The sequence below is a fragment of the Barbus barbus genome (assembly GCF_936440315.1).
Source record: "Barbus barbus genome assembly, chromosome: 35".
Lineage (NCBI taxonomy): Eukaryota > Metazoa > Chordata > Actinopteri > Cypriniformes > Cyprinidae > Barbus > Barbus barbus.
In genome coordinates this window covers 4,857,445-4,872,380 of record NC_136763.1, presented here as the reverse complement: position 1 = coordinate 4,872,380, position 14,936 = coordinate 4,857,445, and the positions used below count along the sequence as shown (strand labels likewise).

General features: G+C 36.6%; 1 protein-coding gene across 2 annotated transcripts; it reads right to left on the bottom strand.

Annotated features, from left to right (window-relative positions):
- Positions 1 to 5,135: 5,135 nt before the first annotated feature.
- Positions 5,136 to 14,474, bottom strand: LOC306855068 (ETS domain-containing protein Elk-4-like). Of its 2 annotated transcripts, XM_079393500.1 has the most exons (6): positions 13,933 to 14,474; positions 12,538 to 12,854; positions 10,725 to 11,432; positions 9,443 to 9,646; positions 7,467 to 7,583; positions 5,136 to 5,353 (listed from the first exon to the last, which is right to left on the bottom strand). In XM_079393500.1, exons 2-6 carry the CDS (start codon positions 12,742 to 12,744, stop codon positions 5,252 to 5,254), a joined length of 1,338 nt encoding a protein of 445 aa, XP_079249626.1. In that variant the 5' UTR covers positions 12,745 to 12,854; positions 13,933 to 14,474; the 3' UTR covers positions 5,136 to 5,251. The 2 variants fall into 2 exon arrangements, with proteins under 2 accessions (XP_079249626.1, XP_079249625.1); XM_079393499.1 differs by lacking the exons at positions 5,136 to 5,353; positions 7,467 to 7,583 and having other exon boundaries at positions 9,042 to 9,646.
- Positions 14,475 to 14,936: the final 462 nt, after the last annotated feature.

Genomic DNA, 14,936 nt, shown 5'->3' with positions numbered 1-14,936 from the left:
ATGAAAATTGTCACTTATTATTCGCCCTCATGTCGTTCTAAACCCATAAGACCTTTGTTCATCTTCGGAACACAAATTAAGATATTTTTGATGAAATCCGAGAGCTTTCTGACCCTCCATAGACAGCAAAGCAACTGACATGTTCAAGGCCCAGAAAGGTAGTAAGGACATCATTAAAATAGTCAGTCAGTGATTCAACCGTAGTGTTATGAAGCTACGAGAAAACTTTATGCGCAAAGAAAACAAAAATAATGACTTTATTTAACAATTTCTACAAATTGTTCCGAAGATGAACAAAGGTCGCCATGGGGGTAAGTAATTAATGACAATTGTCATTTTTGGGTGAACTGTCTCTTTAAGACTGTGATTTGCTTGCTCAAAAAAAAGGACCGGCAGTTTATACCCCATTCGTAAAAAGTGCCATTTTTTCTAAATAGAGCTTTTTGGAGTAAGAATCTCTTAAAAGATAAAATATTCTTATAGTCATCGATAAAGCAATCATAAAATACATTTTATTTATGCCGGAAAGTCTTAAAATTAATTACAAAATCTCTGTGCAGCAAAAGGTTTAAATGCATAGTTTACAAATGTTGATTCAAAACCAAAATTTGAGTGTTTGGGGTGGTGGAGCCACTAGTAAGATGAGATTAGCTCTACAACAGATTCAGAAAAATACAAAGTGCCAGCAAAGAGAAAAAAACGAGGAGAGAGGGGAAGAGAGACTATTTTAAGTGCTTTAGACTCACATTAAAATTCAACAGATGTTCAGTATGGCTACAATAACTAAATATTCTCAAACTCAAACAAACAGAAGAAACAAAACAAGACATCATTGCTTAACAGCTAAACATATATAACAAACCCATTTTATCCATTACTGGGACAAATTAGAATTCTCATAGAAACAAAACAAATGACTATTTAATGAAGTAAAAATAAATGCAGCCAAACTTAAGCTGCATTTCCCCCCAAACAACAACAAAAAAACTAATCTAAGTGGGTAAGAGAGCATTTAACACAAATAATGGAAACAGGTTAAAAAACAAGTCACATTGCACACTGCACAAAATCCATTATTCAAAATTTAAAAGGCGTTAAGCAACTCAATATCTCTCTATGAGAAGGCAATTGCAAGTGCAGTGCTCACGATACACGCAAGAGCAACCAAACACAGCCTGAATTCTGCAGGAATGCAAATGAAGACGCTTCGCAATACAGGACCTCAGGAAAACAGGTCAAAGAAATACTACAAAACAACAGCACAATGCTACAGACACCCCATCACGTCTTACTGTATGTACAATGAAACTCAAACTTATTTTTTTCTAAAGGAATATCTTAAAATCCACCATGAATTTCTTTCTTCCGTGGAACACAAAAGAAGGTATTTTGCAGAATGTCCGAGCTGCTCTGTTTTCCATACAATGAAATGAGAAGATTTATAGATCCATAAAAGCAACATAAATTACATTTTATCGTGTTATATGAAATAGTCTGAAATTTTAGTATGTTCTTTGCTCATAACAACTGTATGGCTTCAGAAAAAAATTATTAAGCACAAATCATATGATTTTAATTTTTTTTATGGTCAGGACATTCTGCAAAACATCTAATTTTTGTCATGCAAGTTTGGAACAACAGTAAAAATTAGTACAAAAAACTACATAAATGTTAGCTGTTTGCACTCTTGTACAAGGGCAGCTATTAAATGGAATAAAATGTCCCTATGCTTGATTTATGCATACAGGCTGAAAATATTAACCCGACAGTACTAGAAAGTATGAGTAAACCATCAATATTTCATATGATCCATTTTCCACTGGATCTGAATATGGATTCTGGCTCTTATTATCTATGTTCATGATATGTTAATGGAATATTCTAGGTTTAATACAACTTAAGCTTGTATTTAACATTTACTTTACAACAATTTAGGTTTTAGGGCAAATAGTTGAGTCAGAATTAGTTTCTGTGCTCACAAATGCTGTCAAAAGATTTTTTTAACGCAGAACAAATCTATAAATAGTTGACGTTTTAGTAGCTGTTTTCACCAGCAAGCCTTTAGAAACATTTAGCAAAACTGTTGCCTATTTTCATTTTACAGGCAGAAGGCACCACGTTAGCATGAGCGTGAAAAGCAGTTTCTTCTACTCCGATCAGTTTATTATGTATGTTAGGTATGAACACGGAGCTTTGTCAACTGTGGGTAATCATACAATACCTGAGAGCTTAATTTGAGATGCTGAACAGTTCCTGTATATATGTACACACACATCCCTTTGTATTTTTATCATTGCACTTTAAGTGGTCCTATAGGGAGGGACTAACAGAGTTCAGTTTCTGCTATTTGAATGTCAGCAATTAAGCCTTGTTCCAGCTTTGCATCTAATGCATGTCAGTTATAAATCATGGCTTGTTGAGTTTAAGACTCTTAGAGGTAGGATTTTATATTGTGCAACATATGGGCATTCACTTCCTATACTGGTTTATAAGTGGAGATGTAAAACTGGCAAAAACTCTACAAAACAACACACAGATACTGCATTAACATCAGAGTAGCTGCAGTATTTGGTTCAGATGTTTAGCGATCTTTACTGCAGTTGTGCAATATTCAATTCTCTTTCAGAATACAAATTCCACAGGACTTGTTTTGGGTATTCTATACAATGCCTGATCAGAAACGCTACTTTACAATTAGTGGTCAATAAATCAATGAATCTTTTAAATGACACATTCCATATGACGAACACTATTGTGCAAAAGTTTAGGGACTCACAAAATTTGGTTTTGTTTTGTTTATGTTTCTGACGAAAGTCTCATAAGCTCACTAGTGCTCACATTTATTAGACTAAAATTAAATCCAAAACAGTAAAATTGTGAAATGTTACTACAATTTAAAATAACTTTTCTATTTTAATATATTTTCAAATCTATTTTATTCCTGTGATGCAAAGATTAATTTTCAGCATCATTCCTCCAGTCTTCAGTGTCACACGATCCTTAAAAAAAAAAAAAAAAAACATTCTAATATAACATTTCTTCTTAATATCAATGTTGAAATAGTTATGCTAATTAATATTTTTGTGGAAAGTGATGATTTTAAGATTAAGAGTTAAGAATTTTTAAGATTATTTGACAACTAGAACATTCAAAAGAACAGATTTATTTGAAATAGAAATATTGTAATATTATAAGTAACTTTACTTACCCTTTTGATCAATTTATTGCATCCTACTTGATGAAAGTATTAATAGTTACACTTATAAAAATAGTGTAACTATAACATTTCTTTATGCATTTACTATAATGCAAAATCAAATATATTTGTTGCCTTCAAAAACACATGGCAGTTCTGACTGAAAAATATAAGGTCTAATCTACCAGCAGGGGTTAACTGGACCATGCTAACCAGCTACAATAAGGACAGACACTTCTGACTGGGCATTACAAACAGCTTTGCCTTGTTGTCCAAGGTAGATTGCATTCTGCAGAGGGATTGAATCTTGCACAACACTGGGAAAGCTGACAAATGCAGGATTGTTTTTCAGCATTTGGCCTGGGTTCTACAGATCCATCTCACTGACTGAGCCATCCAGTTACGGTACACATCCAACCGATCTCCAGCAATCTAACCATCCTAATGGTGGGATGAGGCTTTAAGCACTGAGCCGGTGCCGTTCCATTCCATTTTATGCTGTGTACGCTCCATTAGATTAATGGTGAATCGGCAGTCTATTGGAGTAAAACAAGTCCTTGAGTTTTCCCACTCAACTGAAATCATTCCTAATGGCTTCCAGTCTTTCAGAGAGGAGGAAACGGTTTATATGAAAAGATTTGCATGATGAGCATGGCCACAGTGGCATATCTGGTTGTGTGACGGTAATGGTTCAATGGCTTTGGGGCGTGTTTGGAAACACGCATCATTAGACAGTCGCCATCAAGCATTGCAGCGTGGGCGACGTCAATCTGGCCTACTCAAAAATGTGCATCATGGTCAAAGCACCAGAAAAGATGTGGTTAACGTTATAAGATGTCACTTTAAAATGTGTTTTCCAGTGATGAGGGTTACATCAAGAACGTCCTGAGTGTTAGCCTCAGTATTCATAAAGAGATGTCATTTTGTTGCAAACCTCCATGACTTTATTTCTTCTGTGGAACACAAAAGATGATATTTGCATTATATGTCTCAGAATTGAGGTCAATGTGGTCCAATGTTGTTGAATTTGTTCTCCAAAAGATTGTGTTCCTCATAAAAAACAAAGACATACAGGTTTGGAATGACTTGGTGAATTATCCCAAATAAACTTGACCACGATTCTGACTGTATTCATTACATAAAGTGATTGTGTTCATGTGGCTCTCGAATAACAAAATGCTGTCAGGAAAGTGTTTGAGGGTTGCACCAGCTAGCTTTACTCGGTGATCCACTGAATTGTAGATGTAGACACAAACTGCATCCCTGGGACACATTAATTTTGTAAAATAAGCCAATTAAGTTCACTACTTTTCAGGATGGCTGGCAAACACGAATAGGAGCAAAAGCTCTAGTAAGTGCAGCTTGTTTTGATCTAAGTGCTGTTTCTGTGGTTAAAGAACACTGTAAAAACATTAAGTAAGTGCAGCATGAGGAATAAAACAGAGGTCACCATTATCAAAATCACAAGGCAAAGGGGCGGTTTAGCTTGGCAAGGCAGGTTTGTTTGAGAACTTCCCAAACAAAAGGCAAACACGAGTTGAGAAGAGGTGAACTTGTTGGATTATGTACAAAACGATCCCTCTTTGTCCAAAGCAGAACAAGGATCTTGCTGTGCCGACGTCACGTGAGAATCTCTTCTGCGTCTGATCCAAGTCTTGAGCTCCACAAGAAACAAAACACAAGGAAATTCAATCTAATGATCAAACAATAGATGTTTTACGATGAAATCCCATTTTGGCAGCTGTGCAGATCAAAAGCCATCTACTTTAGTCACACTAGAGCCAATCCCTGAAGACCAGCGCATTAAAAAATAGAAATTAGAGATTTACAGTGTCCTGCAGACACTATCTGATGGCTTGATATACATCCGAAGGAAAAGTATCAGTGACATCACAAAGGTTCAAGAGTCAAACGGATGCTCTTGACGCTTAAACGGCAGTCATAAGTCTTTGTTACCTGAAGGGTGCCAGATCAGGTGAACAGAATGAGGTTAATCTGTTTTTATCAATCAAGAAAATGAGGCAAAGATGAAGTGTGCTGGTCTTTGTCCCCCTCTTATGTCTTCTGTGGGTCGGGTGAGAGAGGGCCGGGCGTGTTGGTGCCGTCTAAGTTATACACGGGAACAGAGAACTGCGTGGAACTTAGGACAGAAGGAAACTGATAAAAGGAAAAGAAATAGAATGAAAAAACTGAAAGAATCCTTTCTGGAATATTATGATTTAATTGTGAACATCTCAATGTGTCTAAAGGTGATTTTACCAGTGTTGGTTTCATTAACTGATACTAAAACTATTACGTTAACTGCAAAAGAGCTAAATAATGAACTAAAATACTATAAATGGTAACAATTTAGTATAGGACCAATTCTCACTATTAACTAGTTTCTTATCAGCATGACCATTATTATCATATTGGCTGTTTATTAGTGCTTATAAAGCACATATTCTGCATGACCATATTCTACATCCCTAATCCTACCCAATACCTAAACTTAACAACTATCTTATTAACTATTAATAAGCAGCAGATTAGGAGTTTATTGAGGCAAAGTTGTAGTTAATTTTTGTTAATAGCGAGAATTGGACCTTAAAGCTGCAGTCCGTAAGTTTTGCCTCTTTGTCGCCATCTCTGTTTGAAAACCTGGAATTGCAGTTTCTTGCGGAATTATCTTCCTTGCGTGGGGTTGTGAGTCGGCACGGCTCCAGCGTGGATGAATCTAATGTTTTGAAGTCACCGCACCAGTGTGGATATTTACTGTACTTCAGAATCACAGATTCTAGTCTACATCTTGGAATATGTGACCCAAATAAGAATTTTCACCGTATATTGCCATCTGAACCAGTAACAAGTCTGCCACTGTTGTTCTGACCAACTGAGGAAAAACGCATTACCATAAATGGCGCTACCAATGGTGATTAAATCTAACGATCACATATCACATCAGACCGTGCAAAGTATTATTGTTATACTTTATTCTCAAACTATTCATGTTAACAACAACAGCATTGCGTGACTATACGTATAGTGTGTATTAGCGTCTAGATTTCAATTTCTGTACAGTCTAATATCTAATTGTCATGCCATCTGAATTTCATATTAAGACATTCTTTTAACCCAAAAAGCAAACCGTGCTCCCTTCGAACTGGTTTTCTGTAAAATACAAATCTTGTGTAATCCCAGGCTATCTGTAATCAGAAGCACATTTAAAACTGGAATATAACTTAATTTAATTCATAAACCTTTCTGGAGTACAATCCGTCATCAAAATGATTCATTTAATTATTCTAGCTGCTGTGAGAAAGGGCTAAACTAACCGTCACCTGCAGGATCCTCAAATGCGATAGCCTACTAGCGGGACAACTTCTTTGTTTACAGACGTGACGTAATAACGCAGCGCCATGCTCGAATTTCCCACAAAAACCTACCGTACCACTTAAATTAGAAAACATTATTATAAGCTACCCGTTGTGAATCGGGCTAAAGTAAGGCAATAGTTTTGAACACTGGCTGGTTATGTACTTGCTCAAATATTGATTTTGGATCATTTTTTACCAAAACAAAGTTATGGACTGCAGCTTTAAAATAAAGTGTGACCAGTATAAATATAACATGAAAAAATGTAAACTTGAAAAGTTAATATTGCCTGGAAACTGAAAGTTTAAGAAGGACTAAAATTAACTAAAATTTTAAAATAAATACAAATTTAATTGAATTAAAACATTAATTAAAAAATAAAATCAAAGCTTAGTGACAATAAAAACAAAAAATATAACTAATTTGAAATGTTGTTAAGTACTAACTAGTATATAAATATTAATAAAATAACATTAGTTTTTAGACTTTCATACCTAAATTTTTTGGTACGGATGGTTTGAGTTGATAATAAAGCTGTTAAACTATTAAATCATAAAGTAACAATCAACAAATACATATATATATATTATATAAGAGTGATTTTTCAAGGCTTTTGAAATTCCCCGATATTTCCAGGACCGTGGGAATCCTAAACAACTCACTCTTTCTAAACCTTGAACAAAGAGATCACTCCCATTATATTCGGACAAAGCTGTTTTCACTAAAATCTCCGTATCGTGTGGCTTATGATTTCTGTCTTGCTCTAATCAGTGGGAACCACAGGCTGGTTTGAGCACCAGCACCATTTTCGGTAGAAAGGAATATCTGTGGTACTCTCAGATGATGTGATTTGAATCAAAATAATAAAATGTGATTGTAGTCTTGCCATTAACTTAGTAAACAATTTCAAGCTCACCTGGAAGAGGGTATGCGTGCCCTGTCTCCGGGCGGGACTGAGGGGTGCCACCGGACTGAGTGTGCTCCAGAAATGGATATTGGACAGGAGTGGACTGGGTGTGAGCAGCAGGGGTGTCTGCAACAAATGTGAACTTTTTCAGACCTTTATACAAAATGACTCTCTTTCCAGCTTGCATTCATTAAAGATGCCTTCCCAAATACTCGTGGCACAAAGCATTTGTAAGAGGCATAACCCTGAAATATAAATGTTTAATTAAAAGTGGCTTAATGAGACTTTAAGAAGCAATAAGTATTAATCACAGGGCAAGGGTGCTGCATTTCCCCAAAAAACCATAAATAATAGATTTAAATTATAGTATATTTCATCTTTCATCTCGCTGAAGAGACAGCAGGAGGTTGATCCTCTAGGGCTGGCTGTATGAGTGCTCGTATCTGCAAAGATTGTGCAGTCTTAACGAGGTGATCCATCAAAGCAGCATCTAGCTAAAACTCACCATATGATCACGATCATGTTACAGCCAATGAGTGTCTCCCAGGCACATCATCACGCGTTCAAGTGGTGCACTACTGCCCTCTAGTGTCTCCAAATCACATTAATGCAGAAGTTCTCAATTCCAGACCTCGAGCTCTGCACATTTTGTATGTTTCTCTTATCACTTCAGACGTGTGTTCTATTCGAATGTAAGTGCCCTGCGAAGTGGACATCACAGGATATTCCGCCATGATTACAGTTCGAAGCGAATGTTCAAAGTGCATTGAAGTGTGCGAGACGTGAATTTAAATTGTATATATTTACAGATGTATATTATGTCACACTCATCCGTGTGTGAAGATGTTGCACAAATCCATGAATGAATGTTCTGAAGTGAAATAAAGGGATTTCCCATGCTCAGGGAGTAGGGAGCATTGAACACTGTGTAGGGACCATGCCAATTCATGCACGCATGAATCAGGTGTGTTAACTAAGAGATACATGCAAAATATGCGGGGGGGCGCGAGGACTGGAATTGAGAACCGCTGCATTAATGCAACCAAAAGGACTTCTATTAGACCTCATCATATTCGTGTTCAGGATGGCCAAACATTTTAAGAAAAAAATATGTTAGTTGTAATTAGTAATTTTATTTTAAACAACACGGTAATGACGGAGATGATTTGTATCATCATTGGTCAGTTTTTGTATTTTTACAACAGCTTTCTTACATTTGCAAGCATATTACACACATTAAACTGTTTATTAACTGTTGTTGGTCATTTAGTTTTATATACACTACTAGTCAATAGTTTTTGAACAGTAAGATTTTTTCCAAAAAGTAAAATTTTTTTATCCAAAATACAGCAAAAGCAGTAATATTGTGAAATACTTTTTACTATTTAAAACAACTGCTTTCTATTTGAATATATTTTAAAATTTAATTTATTTCTGTGATCAAAGGTGAATTTTCAGCATCATTACTCCAGTCTTCAGTGTCACGTGATCCTTCAGAAATCATTCAAATATGCTGATATTCTTTTTTTTATTATTATTATGAATAAAACCGCTGAGTACATTTTTCAGGATTCTTTGATGAATAGAAAAATCCAAAGATCAGCATTTATCTGAAATAAAAAGCTTTTGTAATGTTACATACTATACCATTCAAAAGCTTGGAGCCAGGGTTGTTTTTTTGGGGGGTTATAGAAATTAATACTTTTATTCATTCTTTATTATATTTCAGATAAATTCTGTTCTTCTGAACTTTCTATTCATCAAAGAAACCTGAAAATTATACTCAGTTCTATGTGAAACAAGCATATAAGAGAAGTGAGGCAGCAACAGCAAATAACTGCACAAGAGGATATACCTCTAGTGAGACGGGTAGATAATGTGACCCGACACAAAAACTGCTGATGGTCTGATGATTCTAACAAATCAATGACAGAAAAAAAAACAGCACTGTCCATGTGTGATGGAGAGGTCAGGAGGAGACTGACCTGCAGTAAGGCTGGGGTGAGAGAGGCCGTATGAAGGGATGGGCTGCACAGATTGAGAGGGCTGAGGTCAGAGCTGGTCACCACCAGCGTGGGCATCAACTCCAGGCCTTTGGGTTTCTTTGACTTTCCGCTGAGATTGCGCAGTGGAGATTTAGACATCTCAGACACTAGTACGAGATCCTTGGAAACAGAGGTGGGTTGGTCCTGATAGATCAAGACAGGGAGAAAAAGATGAGCATGTTCTTCTGTTTGCGAGGTTCAATACACTGCAGAATTTTAATAGGATTGAGATGAACACGTTTTTAATATTTACATTACACAATATTCTTCATTCAGCAAATTATTACATTCTTATTTAAAGTGATTCAAGCCCTATTCATGCTACATTTACAACAAATAGACAACATAAACATAAAATATTGCCAAAATTTCCACACAAAATCTAATTTTGCCATTGCCTGTAATTGAAAATAACAGCATACATATATAAAAATATACATATATAAACTGTTGTACCCTGTATATATATATATATATATATATAGGAGTGGACAACCTGATCAACTCTATGCGAAGATGTGTTGCACTGTGAGGCAAATGGTGGTTACACCAGACTGGTTTTCGGACACATATATGTGTGTGTGTGTGTGTGTGTGCGCATGGGTGTGCGCGTGCGTATGTGTATAAATGATAAAGTTAACAATGCATTGTTGTTGGTTGAGAAAAATCTTTTGTTAAATTGGTTGTTCTGCATCCAAATAAATTAAATAAAAATCTAAACAAATAAACAAACAAACATTTTAGACAGTTCTTCCCCCAAATAATATATAACACAATTTTTCAACTGTTAAAAATAATAAAATAAAATAGCATCTTGCATTGCTGTTGGTGGAGTAAAATCTTTCACAGTGTAAATTCTTCTTCAATTCTACATCAATTATTCATAAATGAACTGTTAATAATTCTGTTTATTGAAAAGGCATATGCTACAAACAAGACACACACGCTGACAGGCTCTAAGGTAGCATTGTATTTACTAAGAGCCACCAAAAACCGAATCTCATGAAGAATCATTTTGCAACAGCGACTCTCTGAATCAAAATACAGTCGAATCGTGAGATGCCTAAAGATTCCTGATTCATTTTAAAATCTTCTTGTGCATGTTTCTGGTTCAGAAATAAAAGCAAATGCAAAGTAAAAACTCCTCAAAGCTACTAGTTTATCTTGTAGCATTCGACACACCACCTTCTGCATAAGTAGGCATCAGCACTAAGTGTCATACCTGCAGCTGTAACTCTGAAGGCTGTGAGGAGAGGGACTCAATTTCACTGTCAATCACCAGCTCCTGGGAATCCGTCATCGGAGAAGAGGAGGGCGACTGGGAACGCGTGAGTGGCGATGAAGAGATTCTTGAGAGCGGGAAGCCCATCATGGCGTTCTCTGAGGTGGGATTCTCCACAAACGCACACACTATATGTGAGACGGCGGTCTGTTTGGCCTCAGGTTCTGCCTGAGCGGACAGTGGGACTTGGGCGATTCGTGCCGGAAGTTCAGGCTTCCCTATAACAGATGGAGTGGTGTGTCTGCTCTGTGGCATGGTCCCAAATTTAATGACGGTGGGTGGCTGGGGCGACTCCTGGGCTGCCTTTTTCTCCATCAGCTTTTCTCCTGGATTTTCAATCTTCATGGATTTAAAAAGTTGTGTTCCCGACTGCAGAGAGGTCAAAGTGAAGGATGTATACAAGCCAGAGTGGATATAGTCATTCCGACCGGACGATTTGGACTGACCAGGTGTTCCTGCACCCCGGTCTGGGGCGGCTTTGCTGTCTTTATCCCTGGAGATGTTTGCAGGTTTGTCGGAGAGGGGCAGAGGTCCGTTTGAGCCGCCGCCTGCACCCTCCATTCTGGCCATGATATCTCCCTTTAGGATCTCAGGGTATGATACAAAACGATACACAAACTTCTGTCCGTTTACTTTTTTGATGATGTTCTGCAAGGAAAAAACAGAGAAGATTTGAGAAAATTCATGTTTATTTGAGTTTGTCCTTGTACTTTGTCCTACATACAACTAAAAATATCTACGCAATCACCCAAACAAGTCAACCAAAACGTCTTGCATGTACATTTTTGCAATCCAGTCTGTTGCGTTCTTCTACACTCTCTCACTTGGACAAAACAAAATAGCATGCAATTAAGTAAATGAACCCATGTTAAGAGACCAGAAAGAATGTGAAAAACGATACTTCTTGCCCTGTGGTGCCAAGATGAGGCTAAAAAAGCTAGCGCACCACAACCTCGGTTCCCATTCAAGAATAAACTCCTAGCGAGAAGCCACGGCTTTCTTACTGCACTAACGGGCTCGGTGACCCTCTTGTTTCAGTTCAGAGTGACTTGATTGTGTTTACAACAACAAAACTGATGGAAGAGTGTGGGGGCGACGAGAGGGCTGAAAGCTAGCAATTATAATAAACACTGATTTAAATATATGAGCATAACAGATTAATCAGAAAAGCCTGAAAGATGAGTTTATCCAAAAATGAAAAATTATTATTTTATAATTATAATCTATAAGTTTTTTTTTCTAGTTTTTATATGTTATATTTTCATATAAATGTATTTAAGTTATTTTTTATTAAGTTGTGGGTTTGGATATATATTTAGACATTTTAAAATACAACTTTTTGTAAAGGTTTAGATTTTTTTTGGTTTGAAATGTTGATTTAAAGCTTCAGTTTTTACTACAGCCAAACCTGAACACAGAGAAAGCATTTTGTTACACAAAATAGTACAATTCTATAAAAAGTAACAAAAATGAACAGGAATGTTTTATCAGAGCTGATTCCTTCTTGGTCTGATCTGATTTCATTCTCTTATTTCAGTTTTCTGAGTTGTTATGGCTCAATTTGTTTGTGTTCACATTCCAAATGCCATAGAAGTCACCAAGTTTCGTACCATTCCGATGAAGCTGTGATTTTCTAAAATTCAAAACAGAATTTTTTTTTACACATTCTTCAAAACATCAAGAAAGTTTAGACCAACATGAAGGTGAGCTGCTGACTGCTGAGATGTTTCAGATGCTTGCTGACGATACACACCTTGTCGTAGTAGTAACGCAGAGCCCGGCTGAGTTTGTCGTAGTTCATGCTGGGTTTGTTCTTGCGGGCGCCCCATAATCTGGCCACCTCCTCTGCCTGCAGCAGTTTGAACTCTCCGTCCTCATTGGTCCAGCAGATGAGCTGGTCATTGCAGGGATCCAACAGAAGCTGCAGCAGGAACTGCCAAAGGGTGACTGAGCTGTCCATGTCCTTCTCTATTCGCAGGCGTGGGGGAAACGTTACCTGACAGGATCCTGTTCGAACTCACAGACTGACCCACACGTCACGGCATATTCCGGCAAATATCCCGACGGAGGCTGAAATCAAAATCAAGATGTTATTACATCAAGTAGATGGGTGCAAATAAATGCCACTAAGTGGCATGAGTCATAACCAGCATCAACCACTTATTTTATGAACCTTATATCTTAAAAGACCAAATGTTGAGCATCCATTGAAAAACATGGTAAATATGCGCATCATATTAAATACCAAATGGTACTGGATGGACTTCAGTGTAATCCTGGCAATGTGGAGAGTGCAGGACGACTGCGTGTGTGTAAGCAGCTTAAATTAAAACTAAATCTGCCTTGACTCATCTGATATCCAGCTGGTAGTTGCCAAAGAGAGTGGAAAAAAAAAAGTCTCCCACATACAATCTGACAGAACAGAACAGACAAATATAGAAACACAGAGGCGAGACGTGACAGCTTTCCTCAGACTGTAGGAGACAACGTCTGGGAATTTTAAATAAAGAGTTCAGGACAATATGAACCTAGAATTCATCACTAATTACATTGAGCTCAAAATTGGGGCCTGTTGCATGATAGTGTTCGATGCGTACTGTAAATGTGACAATTGTGCATCCTTAATTTAAAGGCAAAAATTAGATGCATTGTGTTTTGCTTATTTTTCTTTTATTTAAAGCCTTAAATGACCCTATATATTTACATAATTACACTTTTAAGTTAAAAATGAACTTAATTTCAGTGTAATGGTGCATGTTGCCATCATATACATACACCTATCATTTACACCTGAATGGTTTTGATCCTTGATGTCAACTTATAATGACAGATTTCATATATTTCCATACAGAAACCTTTAAGACACATGCTCAAAGGTTGGAAAACACTGACAATTAATCTTAAATGTGAACCATGTAAACTCGCATAAAACTATGTATTGAAGATTGTTGTATAATTTAAGTTAATGCAAAACCTCCACGTCAATTCAACCACATTTAACACCCCAGACGGGTCAAAGTACATCATTTATCATTCGTTTAGGTTAAACTGTATAGTGACTGAAACATACTCGAATGTCTAAAAATGTTAAACTGCTTAAAACATGAGTTTCGTTCGTTAGCATCGAGCTAATGTCTGTCAAACTCACCTGAGACGCTTTTTGCTCTCCAGACTCGGTCCTGGAGTGGTTTCCGATGGATTAAACTCCAAAAATAAATAAAATAATAGTAGACTGTTTTCTTGTATGTTTACATCGTGTAGAGATCTGGTGGTCAGCTAGCATAGCGTGCTAATATGCTAGCTAACGGAGTCTTAGCAAACTTTAGACTCGAACATGAGCCGATATAAATTTGACTGCGTAAAGCTATTTTATGCCTTATTTACAATGAGAACGACGAAAAAAGTAGGCAGAGAATGAGAAAGGGAAATGCTAAGTTAGTCTCTGCTTCTCACGTACTCATATTTTTAGCTGCAACCACAATAATATAAAAACAGGAAGCAACAAGCCCACCAGACTAAACATTTTCACTCCAACAGCGCTCAATAAAAGCCCAGAACAAAGCCTCGGGTTTTATGAATGTATGAAATTAGGTCCATTCAGTTTGAATAGCGTTAAAATCCTCAAGATGTAGGTTCAGTGTGATGCTTCAGCATGTAGATCATCTCATGATGGACTCTCATTTCATCTATGAGCATATTAAAATGCCATACCTATCAATGTAAAATACTACTCCTGGTTCAAAAGAAACTCAAATTGAAATGTTAAAAAAATAAATATTATATAACACCCATTCAATTCGATTGCACTTTGACATTTAGATAAGAAATGACAGACAGAGATAGATAGATAGAATATTATGTGTTCTTTAAAAATACAGCAGGACTATATAAGTGGAGTGCAAAATGTAAAAGCTGATTAAACATGATGAAGAGCTCAGAAGAACAAGTTTGAGTCATAAAATATAACATTCCCCAAACAAATCATTTATATCTACATATATCACTTGTCAACAACCCATGCACTGTATAGCCAAAAGTTTGTAGACACCCCCTTCTGATGCAATTAGATCAAAATTTACCACACCTTCTGTGATTTATTTATAACATTGTCTCATTTATACTCATTTGCCATGTGCATAGTTTTAGTCTTCT

Excerpts from the sequence above, each read along its gene's own strand:
- LOC306855068 (XM_079393499.1), bottom strand. The coding sequence starts at position 12,744 with ATGGACAGCTCAGTCACCCTTTGGCAGTTCCTGCTGCAGCTTCTGTTG. Across the intron at positions 11,433-12,537 it reads TGCGTTACTACTACGACAAG|AACATCATCAAAAAAGTAAA; the intron begins GTGTGTATCGTC and ends TTTTCCTTGCAG. Across the intron at positions 9,647-10,724 it reads CTTCAGAGTTACAGCTGCAG|GACCAACCCACCTCTGTTTC; the intron begins GTATGACACTTA and ends TTGATCTATCAG.